This window comes from Trachurus japonicus, chromosome 20 (assembly GCF_045865225.1).
Source record: "Trachurus japonicus isolate A0001 chromosome 20, Traja_1.0".
In the NCBI taxonomy this organism is placed as follows: domain Eukaryota; kingdom Metazoa; phylum Chordata; class Actinopteri; order Carangiformes; family Carangidae; genus Trachurus; species Trachurus japonicus.
Window position 1 is genome coordinate 13,280,245 of NC_140926.1, and position 17,184 is coordinate 13,297,428.

General features: G+C 41.6%; 1 protein-coding gene across 2 annotated transcripts in view; it reads right to left on the reverse strand.

Annotated features, from left to right (window-relative positions):
- Window positions 1-16,130: 16,130 nt before the first annotated feature.
- c20h8orf34 (chromosome 20 C8orf34 homolog) overlaps window positions 16,131-17,184 on the reverse strand; it is a 54,458-nt gene continuing 53,404 nt past the window's right edge. The window contains exon 15 of one of the 2 annotated variants that reach the window (XM_085764091.1): window positions 16,131-16,603. In XM_085764091.1, coding sequence (XP_085620217.1) covers window positions 16,596-16,603 — 8 coding nt within the window. In that variant the 3' untranslated portion in view covers window positions 16,131-16,595. Of the gene's footprint in view, window positions 16,604-17,062; window positions 17,169-17,184 lie in introns of those variants that run through there. The other variant, XM_085764092.1, reaches the window with a different exon arrangement.

Here is a 17,184-nt window from a genome sequence, read left to right on the forward strand (position 1 = left end):
GTTAATTTACAGGCCACAATGGAAACAATTCCTAAAACGTTGGAAATGCCAGGCTGGACCCAGCACCTGTTGAGTGAGGTCACCACTTTTAAAAGACGTGTTTAAGCAGAAGTGAAAAGAATGACGATAAAGTGGTCGACAAAATATTCAAAAATAAGGCACTACAAAAGATTTGAGATACAAGAGGCCTTGAGGGTATTTGAGGCCAGGACAAAATTCGATAACACACTTTATCACATTCTGAATCGAAGGGAGAGCAAAACCTGGTGCAGCACCAGAGCTGCACTGCAGCCTGTAGTCCCTGCCAAATCTAAGCAAACCAGCCACAGTACTACAGACGGTGTACTCCTGCTGAGATGGACACTTGGCCAAACTATCTGAAGAGCTGTGGGACAGAAAACCAAGTTGAGCTGAGAGAGGAAAGCCGTTCCCATGTCAGGATTTCCCTGAAATATCCGACAAGAGGTGAGTGGAGCATATTGATATGAAGAGGATGTTGCAAGACACCGGCCTACAATGCAGCACAGCATGCCGTGCCACATTTACAGTACTTTTCCATAACTGAGGAAACTAAAAAAAAATCTTGCCTAATTAAAGCTCAGCTCTGTTATCATTAAACATGCATGTTTGTCCGCATTTTTGAGGCATTTCACTCAATTCCACTTTGTTTAGGAAACGTAAAACGATGTTGAAGATGTGGAGCCTTGACAGCAAATTCATTTCCTTTGTTTTTGTACCCCGCCTCACATGCACATGCTCATAAACAAAGGATTAGTGTCAGAGAGGAAGCAACAGAAATAACATCACCTGAGTGTTAAGTCATCAGGGCGGCTGTCTCCATTAATCATGTAAATGTAAAATGGTTTTACAGGGACTTCTCCAGCCTGATAAAACCTGACCAGTCTTTTATTCTTAACTCTGAAGAAAGAACAGAAAACAATGGCTTAACTTTTGACCTTTTTTAGTGTTTATAAAGTTAACATGAAATTAAGTACTGTACTATCAAGTTAACTCAGATTAAACTTTTTTACATCTAGACAAGGTTAACTTTTAACAGAAACACATGTACTGTACTGTACTGTACTGTACTGTACTGTACCAGCACTATGTTTCTTCAGGTGTTTCAAACTTCTTATTTCATAAGGATGCTAATAAAAACCATAAATCTATTATACTCAAAATATTTTGATGGCTTTCTGTTGGCTTTTCACGGCAAGCATGAAGTCTGTGAATTTATGTAAAGGCCTGCTCACAGCTAACAGAGAGATGTTGTCACTGGGTACCTTATCAATACACATATACGTTTTATAGACCTTATCAAATATAAATAGCTACAATCTATCCATTGAAACCCAAAATCAACAAAAGCAGTAGTTAAACTGGGACCTTGCTTCCTTTTCCATTGCTACCACCTGTGCATACAGTTTTAAAAATTTTGCACTCATTAACACAGACACACACAGACAGAGCAAACTCTCAGCCGATCTGAGGAGGCGGTGTTTGTATAAATCTAGGAGGACAAGTCTCTGTTGATCCCACCACACCCATTGGTTTCCTCTCTGAAGGGCCTGGAAAGTAAATAACAGCAGGACAGAGATTATTCTGACGGCTGCTCTCCTTGACCACGGATGCAAACACACACACACACACACACACTCATGCATTAATCCCGCAAGCTGTACGTCTTTTACCTACTCTCTGCCCCCATCCTTTGACATTCCCATCACCTTCCCCCGCACAATCTGACTTCCTCCATTTCGCAAGCCCTGTAAACAAACACACCAAGCGCTAACATTGCACAACTCCAACGCCGAACCGTAGCCAAGTGTCACTCCTACACACATACACACTTGTCACACTTGTCCACAATGTGGGGGGGAAAAAATATATGTACGCGTTCTCCCGAGCTCTGAATCAAGCACCCGCAAATTTGCTTATCATTCAGTATATCTGTCAATGGAGTTTTTTTTCCCCCTCTACGCCCTCGTTCCCTTCTTTCTTGGCCAACAGGTCCCTCCATCTGTTAAGCAGCTGGTGGAAGAGGAGGATGAGGAGGAGGGAGGAGGGGGGCGGGGGCCGGCTCCACCCGGCGGTTTGCTATTCTCAACAGTCTAACTTTCTCCCAGGGACTGTAATGGCTCTTCTGTGGGTCTCATTAGGGCCTGACCCAGCGCCGGGTTTACCTCCCTGAATGATGTCACACCGAGGCCGCAAGAAAAATCCCACTGTTGAATACGGTGCGTTGTGACAAGCCACTGACTTAATGTTGATCTATAAGGCAATATTCGTTTTTGTGTCACCGAGGTAAAAATCATTAACTACTGGAAGTTTGACATCACCGGACAAAAGCTGGCTCTCAGTGGCAGCAGGCTGTCCAAAGAAGGAAAAGAGAACACTTACAAGTTGGTTAATGATTGCGTGACTTGAAATGGCTTTGATACAAGCATCAGATCTGATTAGGCTCTTCTACGTCGCCAAGGTAAGCAACAGTGTCCAGCTGAATGGACGCCATTGAGCAAAGCTTGTGTGTCAAAATGTGTCACTCATCAGTCTTTCCTTCTTCTTCCTCCTCCTTTAATTCTACACCACCACCACCTCCCTCCCTCTCTCTTCTCTACATCTACCCCTCTTCTGACAGACAGGTTCAGGGCAGGTCTGGGGTCAACAACAACCTGTAACCTGACCCTGCCCGGCGCTCGCTCTCGCTCTCTAATGATCTTGGCTCACTCCCCATTCCCAATGTTGGTTTAACCTGATGTTAATGTGCCCATTCTGCAACTTCTGAAACAAAGTTCTGTTCCACTGGCTCCAGCATACATCTAGCCTCCGTCACCTCCGCTGTCAAATGTGGTTTTTAAGTAGCTCTATCTTAAACGAAAAAGAACGCATTTGTACGCCTGTAGTCACGCATGTTATTGCTCGTCCAAGTGGGCTACGCGTATTTGATCAACACTGCTGATAGGCTGGCAACCCGAGTGCAACTGCAAAACTGAGTTAGATTTTTCCCATCATCTCAATTGTTACAAATAAAACATAATTCTTATATACAGCAATGCAAAAAAGATGGGGATATCTGCATGAGCCGACAGCACAAATGGCCACAATGCATTTCTATAACATCCCTCCATCGCTTCTCACTCTGTCCAACTTGTAAGTTACAACAGGCAGCTCCAGGCCTGTATTGCCATGGCAACTTTCTTGACCTTTCACCCCCTGGTTGTGCTACACCTGTCAGCAAGTCACAACTGCACCGTGGGATTCCCTCCTCCTCCTCCAACCCCCTACTTTACCCTCACTCTCGAACAAGATCCTGAAATATGTAAACTCCTTCACTTTATGCAGCGACGCACCCCCCACCGGTGAAGGAGAATGGGAATTATTAACACACATCCCTGTCAACTTCAAAAAGAGCCGGTGCTTTCAACTAAAGTAGGTGCCTTTGATAAGTCAAGTATGAGGATTTAATGCCGCGGAAGGAGAAAACCCCTTCGATAGCTGACACTGTGTCAACCGGCTCGGTCTGACCCGCACAGCGAGTCTGTGGCTCCTGTACGTGGATGTGACCTTTTGAAAGACAGTTTTCAAAAATTGTTCCCAAATCCACTCCAACACACTTTCTTCTCCCTGGACTCACTACCTTATCATGGCAGAGGGAACTTTGTGCCTGTGTGACCCGGGGAGCAGAGCTGTCTGGATCATTTAGCTTCTGGCAAATTGGTCCCAGGCACGAGGCCAGGCAACAAGAGAATGACTATCACCTACTGTATAACAAAGGGAAACATGAAGCGTGCTACTTTGGTGGATTAGTTAAGTTAATTTTTTAGAAACTTTTACACATTTTGCTGCCAAAGAATTAAGAACTTTGATGTGAGCCCTCTGACAAGTTTAAAGGTGCAGTGTGTAAAATGAGGGGAAAACTGACATCTTTCCGATTCTATTATTTATCTATTAAACAATATATAAATGTGAAACTCTTGAAAGAATTATAATGCTATATGAAAACCCAACAGATTTTATTTTATAGTGATTATACACTTATATTATACACATATTCATTGGTAGTATATTCAGATTTTGCCAATAAACCTTGACAAATATTACACACTGGGCCTTTAACACTCCTATTGACCTCGACCATTTCCCTTTAAAGGCAGTGTAGTGTGAGAAGATAATGTAGCCATGTCATCGTGCGGTGGGAAAACAAAGCAGACTAGTCATGGAAAATATGATTCGGCACTATGTTTCCTGTTAGCGCATCGGTATTAACTTCAGATATACTGAGGTTGCCCTCAGGATTAAGCCAAGAGCTGTGTTTTTTGGATACAGTTTTTGGAGATGCACTTCGTTTCCCTTTGAAAATGTGGTGCTGTTCTGCGAATCCCCCCACTGTTCTCCAGAGAAAAGCAGAAGTACTTGGCATGGAGAGAAACAAACCCAGATGATTTCTTAAAGTCAAGTCTTTGAAGTTTTATGGTACTGCGGCCCATGGAGCCTCAGAGGGCAAGGCCCGGACACGCCTCAGTTGCATCAGACAACTATCGTACAGACCACCATTTCGTATCAATCTACCATATGCTGTGGACACACATACACATGGTCAGTAAGATCATTAGTAACTGACAACATGTTTTTAGGCCCGGACTCAGAACGGAGAGAACAATTGTTGACAGCAAGGGCCATTCACTTTATACTGACCTCATCTCAACAAAACCCCCTCCCAACACACACAACTTTCGCCGCCTGTCTGTCGTATTCCATTCAGACCATTTTGGGTGAAAGCCCTAAGTCTTCCCTCAATTCAATAAGATGCCTGTCCATTCCAGCCGAGGTTTCCATGTCTCTCCAAACACAGAGAGGCTAGCTCAGAAGAAAAGTCCACCAGAGAGAAATCCCATCTGTGTCCTCATCCATTCTGCAGGTCTGGACATGAGCAAACAGCTTGCTTTCACCGCCCTGGCAACCATTTTCACTTTGCACTGGCAAACCATTTTGAGTCCAAACACACACACACACACACTTTGAATCAAGGTTCTTGACGGCAGACCCAAGACCATCTCACGAATCGAGAGGGATGAACATTAAAGTCGTTGCACGCATAAGGAGACTTCCTGGCTCTTTGTGGGGCTGGAAGCAAAGCCCTCTGAGAAGCTTGAAGACACTTACGGGAAGAACCCCCACCAACCCCCACCAAGGACCACGGCGCTTTGAAAAACACTGCATTGAAATGGCAAGCTTTCAACTATGGTGCAATGAGGATATAGTTGATGTTTGCAGATGGTTATCATTGTCCAGACATGAAGAATTGGCTAAAAAGGTTAAAATTTCTCTAATGAGATGTATTAAAATAACATATTTATGATGTGGAGATAAACATTAATGTGAGCCCGGTCCAGTATTCCTCTTACAACTTCAAATGTTTGGTTGAAAAGCAAAACGAGCTTTGAAATTGCTGCCAAGCTGTTGTTTAGTCTGAAGTAAACTTCATTATCAAACAAATCGTATAATGTTGAATGTTATCCAGGTCAGAATTTAATGGAACAGGTGCATAATTCGTCTTTGGTCATTAAGCTCCATGATGTTTCTAAATGCGCAGGCTGACTCCTGCTCAGTTCAAAGCATAATTCCTCTTTCAATTACATGTCACACAGACACAGAGCAATGCGATGGGAAAGTTCAGTCCTCAATTGGCGAGTTTGCTTGGACAGATTGGACAAATATTTCCTTTGTGTGGTCGTCTCCTCGCCTCTGTTTGGCCCTGACAGCCACAGAAGAGGGAGTGAACAATCCAAACTGCGCAACATTATGGACTGGGTGGCTGCTCTGTCCAAGACACATGGCTGTCTCACCAGCTGCCTGTCTGTTTACACTTCACCACTAGCCTAAGGTATCAATTAGGTTTATGAGGAAAAGCGGGCTAATAGTATAGCACAGGGCAGCATTCAGATTTCTAACTACACTACATTTCTCGTGTAAAAAGAAGGGTTTTCACCTCCCAAGGGAACAGCATGTCTAAATAAACTGCAGAAATCAAGGCAAAGTGATGGCAAGAGCATTAATAATCTATTATAACCTCGCTAACTATGGATTTGAATGACAAATAAATTCAAAGGACCAATTTTAGTTTAAATGATTATTATTTTTGACGTCACCTCGGAACACACTCAGTCCAAACGGTCGGATGAAAATCCCCACCCCTAGAAGAAACCTCTATCCGTTTTTCATTCCAAGCAAAACTCCACGCACAGTAAGACAACATCAGATGTCTTTGGCTCCATATGGAGCCATCTACAGAGTGGAAGGCTCTGTAATAGCACACCAACTGCAAGGACAAACAGCAGCCCTGACCACATGTTCCTGTAAATCAAACCCCAAGACTGCTCTTCTGTGTCAGCGCCTGACATCCAGCACTAAAGTGCAGGTGATGCCTTTAAGATCATTTCATAGTCCTCCTTCACAGCCTGCTCAGCAAAGCAGACAGAGGCAGTAAACCTGACCGGGGGAAGGAGAGGAAAACATTGTAGATGTGTAAACCTTCATTTCTAAAGGGGAAAATTTGACCACGAACAAGTGTTCTCCAAGTGATGACTTTAAAAATCTCACACCTGGAAGTTGCCAAGCACAATGTTCTGTTCTGGAGACCGAGTGAGGAGCCATAAGCCTGAGAAACTTATTTCCCAGAAGAGAAACTCACTGCTCAAGTGTTTTTACTTAATAAATCAAAAAGTCAATCAACATCTCAACAACCATCAAGGAAATTTGGAGCAAATTACCCAAATATTCAACAAGCGTTTTGTCAGCCTATAAAGGCAAGCACGAATGAACCCCAACATATCAACTATGACACCTGGTAGGAATTGGGGCTGTAACTTTATTATATTAATCATTTGATATTTTCCCATTTAATCATCAAATCCAGTGCCAGAAGGATTTTTTTAATTTTCCCAATTTCTTGAAGCCAGAATTTATGTTCATCATTGCATGTCTTGTTTTGTCAGATGAGTCAAAAAGCCAGAGATGTTCAGTTTGCAATCACGAAAGAAAGATAAACAGCAAATATTTGAGAAACTTGCCCAAGAGAGTATCTGGCACATCATGTGGGAAAAAAAACTGCAGCAGATTATTTTCTTTAGTTTAAGAAAGTTTTAACCTTTCCCAGTTTGTGTGCGATTAAGAAACACGAATGCAAATCGGTTTCATAATCACGAAAACATTTCAGAACAACTTTTACTTATTAGTTAATTAAAAGCTTTGTGTGTACACGCAGTAGGAAGAAGCCACTTAGATCCCAAATCTGCACTTGGTGTTTTGTAATGTTACCCCTTAGCCTCCTGAAAGGAATAGAATCAAAATATAAAGTAAAAAAGATAATATATGTGGAAATATGTGATTTATAAACAGCCGCAGATTAATGAGCAGAGTCAGGTCAGGGACTCATCATGAAGCGGTCCACCGACTAGGAATATCACCAGACACATTCCAGGACCTTTTAGTTCACCTCCCTCTGCAACATCATCTGTGCCCTCTTGTGGAGGGCTGGCACAGTTCAACCTCCTCAGACCTCTTCCCTGCATCTCCGCATTTGATCTGAGGGGGAAAGAAAAGGCCACAGCTGTTGGCAACTTACATTTATCAACAGTTATTCTAATGCTCTCCATTTTCTCTTGTTGATCTTCTTTCTTTCTTTTATCCTTCAAATTGTTGGCAGGTCCCGAGCACCTTTCAGCTTCATGGAAATATATCAGAGAAAACTAGTATCAGCCCCAAATCCCTCATTGTTTGGCCTAGACATGAAAGACTCTTAAACCTCTGCGTGCTATATTCATAAACTCAAATCCAACTATGAGCTAACTCCTCATTGACATCACTGAGGAACAGTTAAATTACATGGTTATCAATGATTTCTCCTCTGTCATTCACTGGCCCCTTTTGAAAATAAGCAAAAGTGTGACATAAAAACATCAGAATCGATTTAAATGGTAGCTTCTGCCCTGGTGAGATGATGCAAGAGGCTGAAGGCTGACTCACAGTCCTGGACATGTAATGGGAACCATAGGAAAGAAGAGAGGGAACAGGTCAGTCGGGACACAGAAGTCGGTGGATTCAGTCTTGAGGTAATTTCTCATAATGAAAACTGTTCATGGCTCTCACACGCAGTGGGACCAAATAATTTGATAACTGTCCCTTTGAGGCTGTAAATATAAAAAGTCAAGTCTTAGTATTCCATATTGTATACATGATATACCTAGTGTTGTTATTTCTTCTCCTTCTGCACAAAGTTGCTTTGGATACCAGTGAGTGGTGTTTCCCTTCTTATCCAATAAATCCTTTTTATTTTCATGTTCGCTCTTGAGCCGACACCAATGAGATCATGTACTATTAAGTTTGACTGCACGCCTACCATGCATATTGTATAGATCACACTTGTGGGTTCAGAATTTTACAAGACTGAACCATTTTTTTTCACTCACTGCTTCAGATCTTTGTGGTTCCTTCTTAATAGGAGACAAAACACAGTGCGGCTGCAACACGGGTCCAAGGCTGGTAGTTGAGGTAGCCTACCTGCTGTGTAAACCTCCAACACAACATTTCAACTCAGTTCCCATGGTTCAAATGGCCAATTGAGGTTTCAGAGGTACACGATTTGGATAAATTTTTGCATTTGCAACTTTTGATGAAAAAGTGGCCCTTAATGAAAATGAGGTTTAATCTGCCTCAAGTGTGTATAGTGAAAGAACCAATCTGGGACAGCTGGTATAGACATCCAGTCATTCTTTGCTCAAAATCATAAAACTAAAACCCAGAAAATGGAAAGCATTTTCTGTAGCCAGAGCAAAAACACTTATGACTCACGGACAGAATTTCATCCTTGCTCTGCCACGAAAAGTTCAGGGTGTTCATCTGCTTTGTATGTTGATACTCTCAACATCTAGCAAATCATGACAAACTCTGTCACAACAACAAATATGACATGTAAATGTTCCGGTCCGTCCATCATGCTTCGGTTCAACCGAGCTGACGCTAATGTATCATGACCCCTGAATAATTCCACTTAGCATTGCATTGCTGGGAAATTGAGATCAGAGTCTTGGCAGCGTAAATCTTTGATGAGGGGAAACAGCGTCATCTCTGTGATTGGGAAGGAAGAGAACCAAACACTTCCAATGTTACTCACACAGCGACAATTAATCTGTCCTTTGCCATTTCCCCTGCTATGACCTACGAGCCCGTGGCCCCTCACTGTCATCATCATCCGACTTGGTGGTAATTCTGATGACAAGTATGCACGAAAAGAAAGGCAACAACAAAGGGGCACTCATACACTACTTGCCAAAGAAGGGACATGATACACCAGGGGAGAGAGCCCAGGAGAGGAGAGAGAAGGAGCAGCAGGTGTGAAGCAGCTGAAAGCCGTCAAACTTCTTCTGGCATTGGTAGAGACATTCCCTCCTGTCTCCTGTGGTCAGAGATCCACTTGAGCTTATTGAACAGAGCTGATCTCTCAGCTCCGCCCCTCCCGACCGGCCAGTAACAGCATCAGTCGGTCATACTCCACCCTTTTTTTGTACACTCTGTCCCATGGAGCCCTGTTGAAATAACACGGGACACTGCACTTTACAGCCAAATCAAATGATTCAGTATTATTTCGACCGCTTACCCAGTTTAGCACCAGAAGGTTAAGACCGAAGGGTTATCTGGAAACCGTAACTGTACAGTACGTACTTGAGTGCTGCTTGTGTATTCATTTCTGCACAAAGGAAAAAGGAGCACAAGCAAACTGTTGTGTGAAAAAACTCTTAAAATCATTTAAACAGTCAAAGATCACTTCATAATGAATGTGTCTGCACAAACAATGGGCTTTTCATTGTGGCAGTTTATGGTGGTAGTATGGTTTTTACCGAGCACAAACATAATGAACCCACAAATGAATGATTAGCAAATGTCTACGTTTGAGCAAAGGCAATAAATCCTGAGCATGCACAAGGTCAGAGTATAGAAATACATCATTTCATGTAAGCTGGTGAGCTGAATTTGAGAATTTATTACCATTAAATCTCTAAGAAATATCTTCATGTAACATCCCACAAATATTTATGTCTTCTTTTCAACAAATGACAATACTTTCCCAGAATATGAATCTAATTAGTATCGGATGTGACAACTGTTGGTGTAGTTTTCTCTGATCATGTTTGACTGGTCATGGCGAATCACACGGATGAGTGAACACATGGACTGCGTAGCATCTGTATTAAGATCAGAACTAACGCGGTAGAAAATCTGCCAAGTCAGAAGTTAGTTCAGCTTGATATGTGGTGTGGTGACAAAATGTCATATATATATTTTCTACACAGAGTAAATAAGAGAGAATCAAAAGGAATAAGGCTCCACAGACGCATTTTACCCAACTATCCACCAGCGGTGTCTGGCAGACGGCTTTGATAAATGGGTGAAAGCACAAAAAAAAAGTACACAGGCGGCCAATTAGAATAAAGCAGCATGAGAATGTGTAATAAATCACAGCCTGAGTAAAAAACCATGTGCAGACTCAATAAATTCACTGCAACTTTATATGTAAATGAAAACATAAAAGCGCAGGGTTCGGTGGGGGGGTCGTTGGTGCTTTTGGAGCACATGATAGTGAAACCATCAGTTCTGATGGTGAAACACAACCCAAGTGTAACAGCAGCAGTGGAGGTGATCCACATTACCCTAAGGAAGATTTAGTGAATGTAGAAGAGAAAGCAGTTTTACCAAAGCTATACAAACAATCAGGTTAACAGCACCTTTGTGTCCATGCCTCATTATTTGGTTTCAGTCCAGTCTAAATATGCATAAAAATCATCCACACGAGCAAACGCAAACATTTCCAAGACACGGCACGCCACCGCACCAAGATTAGATCCTTGCATTTGAAAGAATAATAAGACTAATACGAGCACAGAGATTCCCTGGACCCTGTCGCAAGTTTGGATGAGTCATCTGACCCAGGTCTAGGCCTCACCCTGCACCACAAGGCCTGCCAATGTATAACACACACACTAACTTTTGAAAAGATCCCCAAGCGTCTGGAAAACTGACCACATCATGGTCAGGGAGAAGAACCATAAATTAGTGTGAGAGAAAGAGAGGGTAGATACAGACAAGACAGCTCAGACTACCGTTCTCACACACTGAGGTCTCACAATTGAACCTTAACAAAGAGCAGAGCAATCTCAAGACTCCGGGGCCTTATGTGACTCTTACAGAGATTTGACAGAAAAGCCTCACAATCAGCCAGAGATCACAACAGGATTTCTGTTTATCCATCCACAGTGTAATCCCTCTGGATTTTCTGAACAACTCTTTGGAACAACATGAGATACGTGATGTTCCAAAGGATCATGCAAGAATTTGTTAATCCCAGTAGCGATCTTTTTCTTTAAAACACAACGCACCAAAGGGGATGAGCCATTTCCATGTCATTCATCATAAAAAATTGAGATTGACACCTTGATCTTTAAGGGGGAAAAAAGTATTAGCAAAACTAATATCCATGCTACTAGAACATGTGGAATTGTGAAAGGGAGGGCCGGTAAACTACCAGAGCAAACAGCTGAAAATGTCACGAAAGCTATTCAACTGGAAACAACATAGCACTTGTTTTAATACAGACAGTATGTCCTTCAGGACTTCACAAGTCCTGCCAAACCTGCCAGCCTCAACTATCCACACAGCAGTGATGGATATCTTCTGGTTTATAATGTTGGGGGAAAAGATGGTTGATTTCCATCATGCTGCCCAAGGTTTAAATTATGCTGAATGGATTTAAGACTTGTTCCTTAGGGCTACCTCACACACTCTAACATTTACACTGGGTTTTCATTTCACATTTACAGACCACGTTGAGCAACTTCATGAAATAGTTATCACAACTAAAGCTGATGCCATCATGCTGCTGAATAAAAATCTAATTAAATGCAACGAGTTCAAGCTCTTCAAACAGTAAGGTGAAACGTCTGTTATTGAAAACAAATCTAAGGTGGCCCTGACAGCTCAACACACTTCAACCTTTAGAGCGCATGATAGATAGCCTACATGATAGCCTACAAGCTGCTGCAAAATCTATATCAATGTGACTGTTAGAAAAATGACAACAAAAACACACAACAGGCCATGGAGAAATGACACCAACTCTCCCTCTTTCTGTTACTATTGGAATTAAGGCGATAAATAGGCCTAACTTAAAATGAAAAATGTGTTTGAAAGTATCAAAAGTCCCAACTGGGCATTTAACAACAACTCTAAGCCAGGCCATCATTAGCAGCCCCTTGAAAACACTGGCTGTGTTGAAGGACTAGACTTGCAGCACACACTTATTAACATGTTTTCTGAAGCTGACGTGCATCCAGCTTTCGGCTAATCTTACAAAACAAACTTTAAACAGCAGACCCGCCAACAAACACAACACACACATCCAGCCATTCGTTAGCTTACCTCGAAAACGTCCCTCATCTTGAATGAGAAGTTAGCCATTCTTCTCCTGGAGGTAACTCCATTATGTTACTCTTGTGGGAGGTTTTCCTTCGACAGCATTAACTTACAGTAGAAGAGATAACTGTCGCCGTTTTCAGAGTATTTACACGTAATTCTCAGACACTGGAACAAGAAAATACTGCAGGGGTTCCACAGTGAATGTTACCTGACACACAGGTTGCCTTATGTGAAGAAAGATGGCCGCCCCGGAAGCAACAGCTAATATGGCTTTCTACATTTGACCTGTGCAGGGTGGTATCACATCTGTGCATAATGTTCTCACATAATTCTGAGAATAATAGTTTGAAACACATTTTGGTTTCATAAGAGACCCTGAAATAATAAGAAAAAGAGTACAACAACTTCCAACAACTATGTTTGGAGGAGAATCAGAAGAACAGGGGGAGGAAGACATGCACAGTTAAGGCTACGTTATTTTAGGTTCTTATTATCTCAGTTATGTTGCACATTTCCAGCTGCCACATTTGGTCTATGAAAAAAAAGTTACAGCTAGTTAACATTATTTATTGTGGAGCAGATGCAGTATTTTTCACTCCAGCTGGACAAGAGAGCCTGTGAGAAAACTGGAAATGTCTTCAAAACAGCAGCAGGTTTTGTCAAACACATGCACGCAGGACTGTTTTTCTGCTACATGAAAGTGGTTTGTAGCAATTGATGTCGAATTTAAATGTCAAAATTATTATTATGTGGGACTGCGAGGAGAACTTATTTCAGCCACTAGTATGTCCTTTTGGCTTTTGTCATAACAACATACGTGACAGATGGAGAACTTCAATGCACGAAAAATTGTAAGCACATACAATAAGAGACTACACACTAAAGGAAAAACTGGTTTATTATTGAAAATTTGAAAGTGCAAGACAAACATGACCTTTCCCACTTGGCTACAGAGGACCCAGAATGACATTTTGCAATGCATTGTGAAATAAACAGATGAAAAACTATTGAATTCCCATTAAATCCACCAATAGTCATGATGAGAAGATTAAAACACCTACTATTGTGTTGGCATTCAAGAACTATAAAACCTGTGGTGCAATGAATAAGACAGCACATCCTCTTGTGTCATGCTTACTGCCACCCTGGGACCCAGGGTCTGCTTCTCATTTAAGCCAACTCATTTTAAAAGTTTTAGACAAACCACAGAAAACAACATGATTTTAGGCATCATATGAAGCTGAAATCTGGCTGAATATGGCTGAATCTGGCTGAGATATCTTTTCTTTCTTTGATGTTTCTTATTAATCATCAACTTACCAAATACTGTGGGGTTAACAAAATACATGTGCAAGTTTGGGGGTAACAGTACACCAATTGTTCTAATCTAGTGGTTCTCAACAGCTCAATACTGGCTGTGAACACGAAGCCTGTGCTGTCAACGGGACATGAACTCATGATCTGCTCTGCAAACAATGGCGCAGGTCGGCTTATACTGTTTATTTTTGCTTTTACAGTGAGTATAAATGTTTATTAGTATAAATTTTGCATAACAAAGTGAATTACTTTTAGTGGGGAAGAACTTCCACCCTGGCTTCACATGACAGTAGAGCAGCACTGTTTCATGTTGATGACAGCCTTGAAGAAGTTAACAGTTGAAGAACAGTGGAGGCTGATTTCATTAGCTGCATGAGAACAAGCAGTTCACTTCAATGAACACACAAAACAAAATCCAGATTGTTGATCATGTTTTAAATTACAGTTACCATGAAAAAAAACCTCCCTGGGTGGTGCAGCAGAGAAGTCCTCGCAAGAAAAGGGTTTAAAATTATACATGGTGTTGATTTATGCAGATTGATCTAAATATTAAAGTTAAAGGTGCAAATACAAACAATGGTCTGTATGTATTGAGCAAAGATGTTTTGAAGCATTTAAAGAACTATGAATATTCCAAAAGAAATGTTACATAAAACATTATATGTCCATGCACTGTGTCCAGCTCCTTTTCATTTCCCACTCATCCCTCTTCATTCAAGAGGTTAGAGAAGGTAAATATTAGGTAGATATTAAATTTCCAACCCCAGATTAAAACCTTAAGGTCTATTTTTTACTCGTATCACAGCTCTCATTTTACCAAACTGCGCTTCACTCTGTGCACACGACACACACCCACATGCACTCGCATACCCACACCGCTAGTTTTCCACATATAGCACATTCTCACCATACTGGAACATTTCAAGCAGCGAGTGATACTGACTTTATATGCCTTCAAAGCATACCTCCCTTCCACCATAGATTTATTTGTGCTGTATGTCAGGATAAATCCCGGTCTGTTCAGTTGTAAATTAAGACCTAGGTCAGTCTGCTGACCATTGATGGTGGTCCGGATCTCCCAGTAAGTACAGTGATGTCTGCCGCTATTCCTGGGTGGCCTTTCCAGTTGCTCTGAATGAGCCTGGTGTATAAAGCCTGCACAGAAAACATACTTTGAAAAGATATTGGAGGTTTTCATACTCCAGAGAGATGGTATTAATGATATGAAACTTGATCTCGCAGATGCTTAATAACACAGCATATGTGACTGATATGGTGCAGCTTCCACTGAATCATTATATACGTGCAGCATTAAAATGAACAATCATGGAATAATCATAAAGAAGTCATATGGCTATAATCTGAAATATAATACAATGCAAAGAAGATGCATCAGTAATGTTGCCAGCATTTCATCTTTATAGGCTGTGATGTGTGGAGACCGTCACAGATACACAGGGGGGGAAAGCATCAGAGCGCTGTCTTTGTGAGACATCTGTGGCAGTAATTGAAGTCCTCAACTGTCTCGTCTTATTTCAGAGCTCCTCAGGCCTTGATATTATGCTGACATAACAACTGAAAAACTGAGGCAGACATATGAACTAAAAGAAAATATTGATAGTATAAACCAAGTTAGCATACTGGTGATCTGTGGGACAAGAACAGATGGCAATCTCGGACTGATCTGCCCTCCAACAAAGTGAAAATGTAATATAAAGTATGAAAATTGGAATATGCAACACAAGATGTTTACCCATTCTGACAGGAAAATATTGTTCATAGAGATATAAAGATTATGTCAAGGCACCAGTGTGACTCGATTATGCCATGTCCTCGAATTCTTCCACAGACCTTTCAAAACCACATCCCTTTCCAATGAGTAATAAATGTGCCGAAATGCACGGGACATTAATCCACATAGCATGTTTTACAAGAGGGTTTTGAGTAATTAGTCTTCTCACACATCCAGCAAATCACCCTCAAAGAAACGAGACAGGAGATTTGAGCCTTGTGTTGACCACATCCCGAGAGACAGACTCGAAAGTTGGCATGGCGGGGTGTACACCATACCGCAAAATTCAGTAGGGTTCAAATGGAGGGATCAGACTGTGTCAGGGTGGAGATTGTGTCCATGATGTGTGTGTCTCTGGTGCTGACGTTGCACGTGTATCACTCAGACAACCACAGTTTAACCAAAACGTGCCCAGGCAAACACATGTAGTTCATGGTCCAGACAGATTTCTACATCTCCATCAGCACCACCGTTTAACTCCTCTTTCACTGTTTGCATGAATGATTCTGAATACAAAAGGAAGCACATAAACAGAAAGGGAACATGTGTACAGTACCAGATCATTTTAATTAAGATAACAGCATTCCTTGTATTCCCTCCACTCTAACTTGGATATTTGTTATTTGAAAAAAACACTACATCTCTTCAACAGTGCATATCAATAAAGGTTTTTCTTAACATGAGTGTGCTGCCCTCACAATGTGAATATGCACTAGGCCTAGAAAAAGAGTGTGTCGACAACAAAATGCATCTGTTTCTAGACTCCATGTGGAAATTCAATGGCATGCTATAGAGCAAACAAAAATAAATGTTGTATTCCATACTCTGAAGTTATATTTTCACATTGTATCATACAGTTACAGTACAATGCCTATGAAATATCTGTGAAAAAAGTATACAATCTTTTTTTTTTCCTCATTCATATGAATTATAAAAATAATCGTCTCTGTACACATATTCAAAATGTCCAGTGGTTTGCATAATAGTTTGATTGGATCAATGTCTCTGGTATTCGTCACTATAGGCCTGTGAAAAGTAAAAGACAAAAACATCAGTCTCCTAGTAACCAAAATCAGACACATATAACCGCTAATAAGAATAATAACTGAGGCAATTACTATGAAACAGCCATTTAATATTTGAACATGTCATAGACAAACATGAGGTGGAAAATGAGGCCTGGTGCTGCCCAGTGGAGGTTCCAACGACTATATTTCATAATAAGTTCTGGGAGAGCAGTGATTGGGGTGACTTAAAGCAGTGAGCTTTGGGTTTGGTTACCGTGGCAATGCTCTGGCCTCTCTGATAGCCAAGCAGCAGCAGCCTGCTCTCAGATCTCACTCCAGACTGGCACACTGACACTGGGAACTGTGGGCACCTCCGGAGCCACAAGAAGGAGAACCGCAGACAACCTCAAACCAGACAGACTTTCTCCTTCTCCCAAATGTTGACGCTGAGAGTTGACGCTGTCTGCTGCGTGTAAACTCAGAACCCAAGTGACTTAATGGAACTGGGCAACAGCGTTTTCTCTCTCCACACATGGCCGGCCTCCACCAATCACATTTCAGAGCCACTGTGCCCTCCATTTAGCCTGTGACGGTAATTGA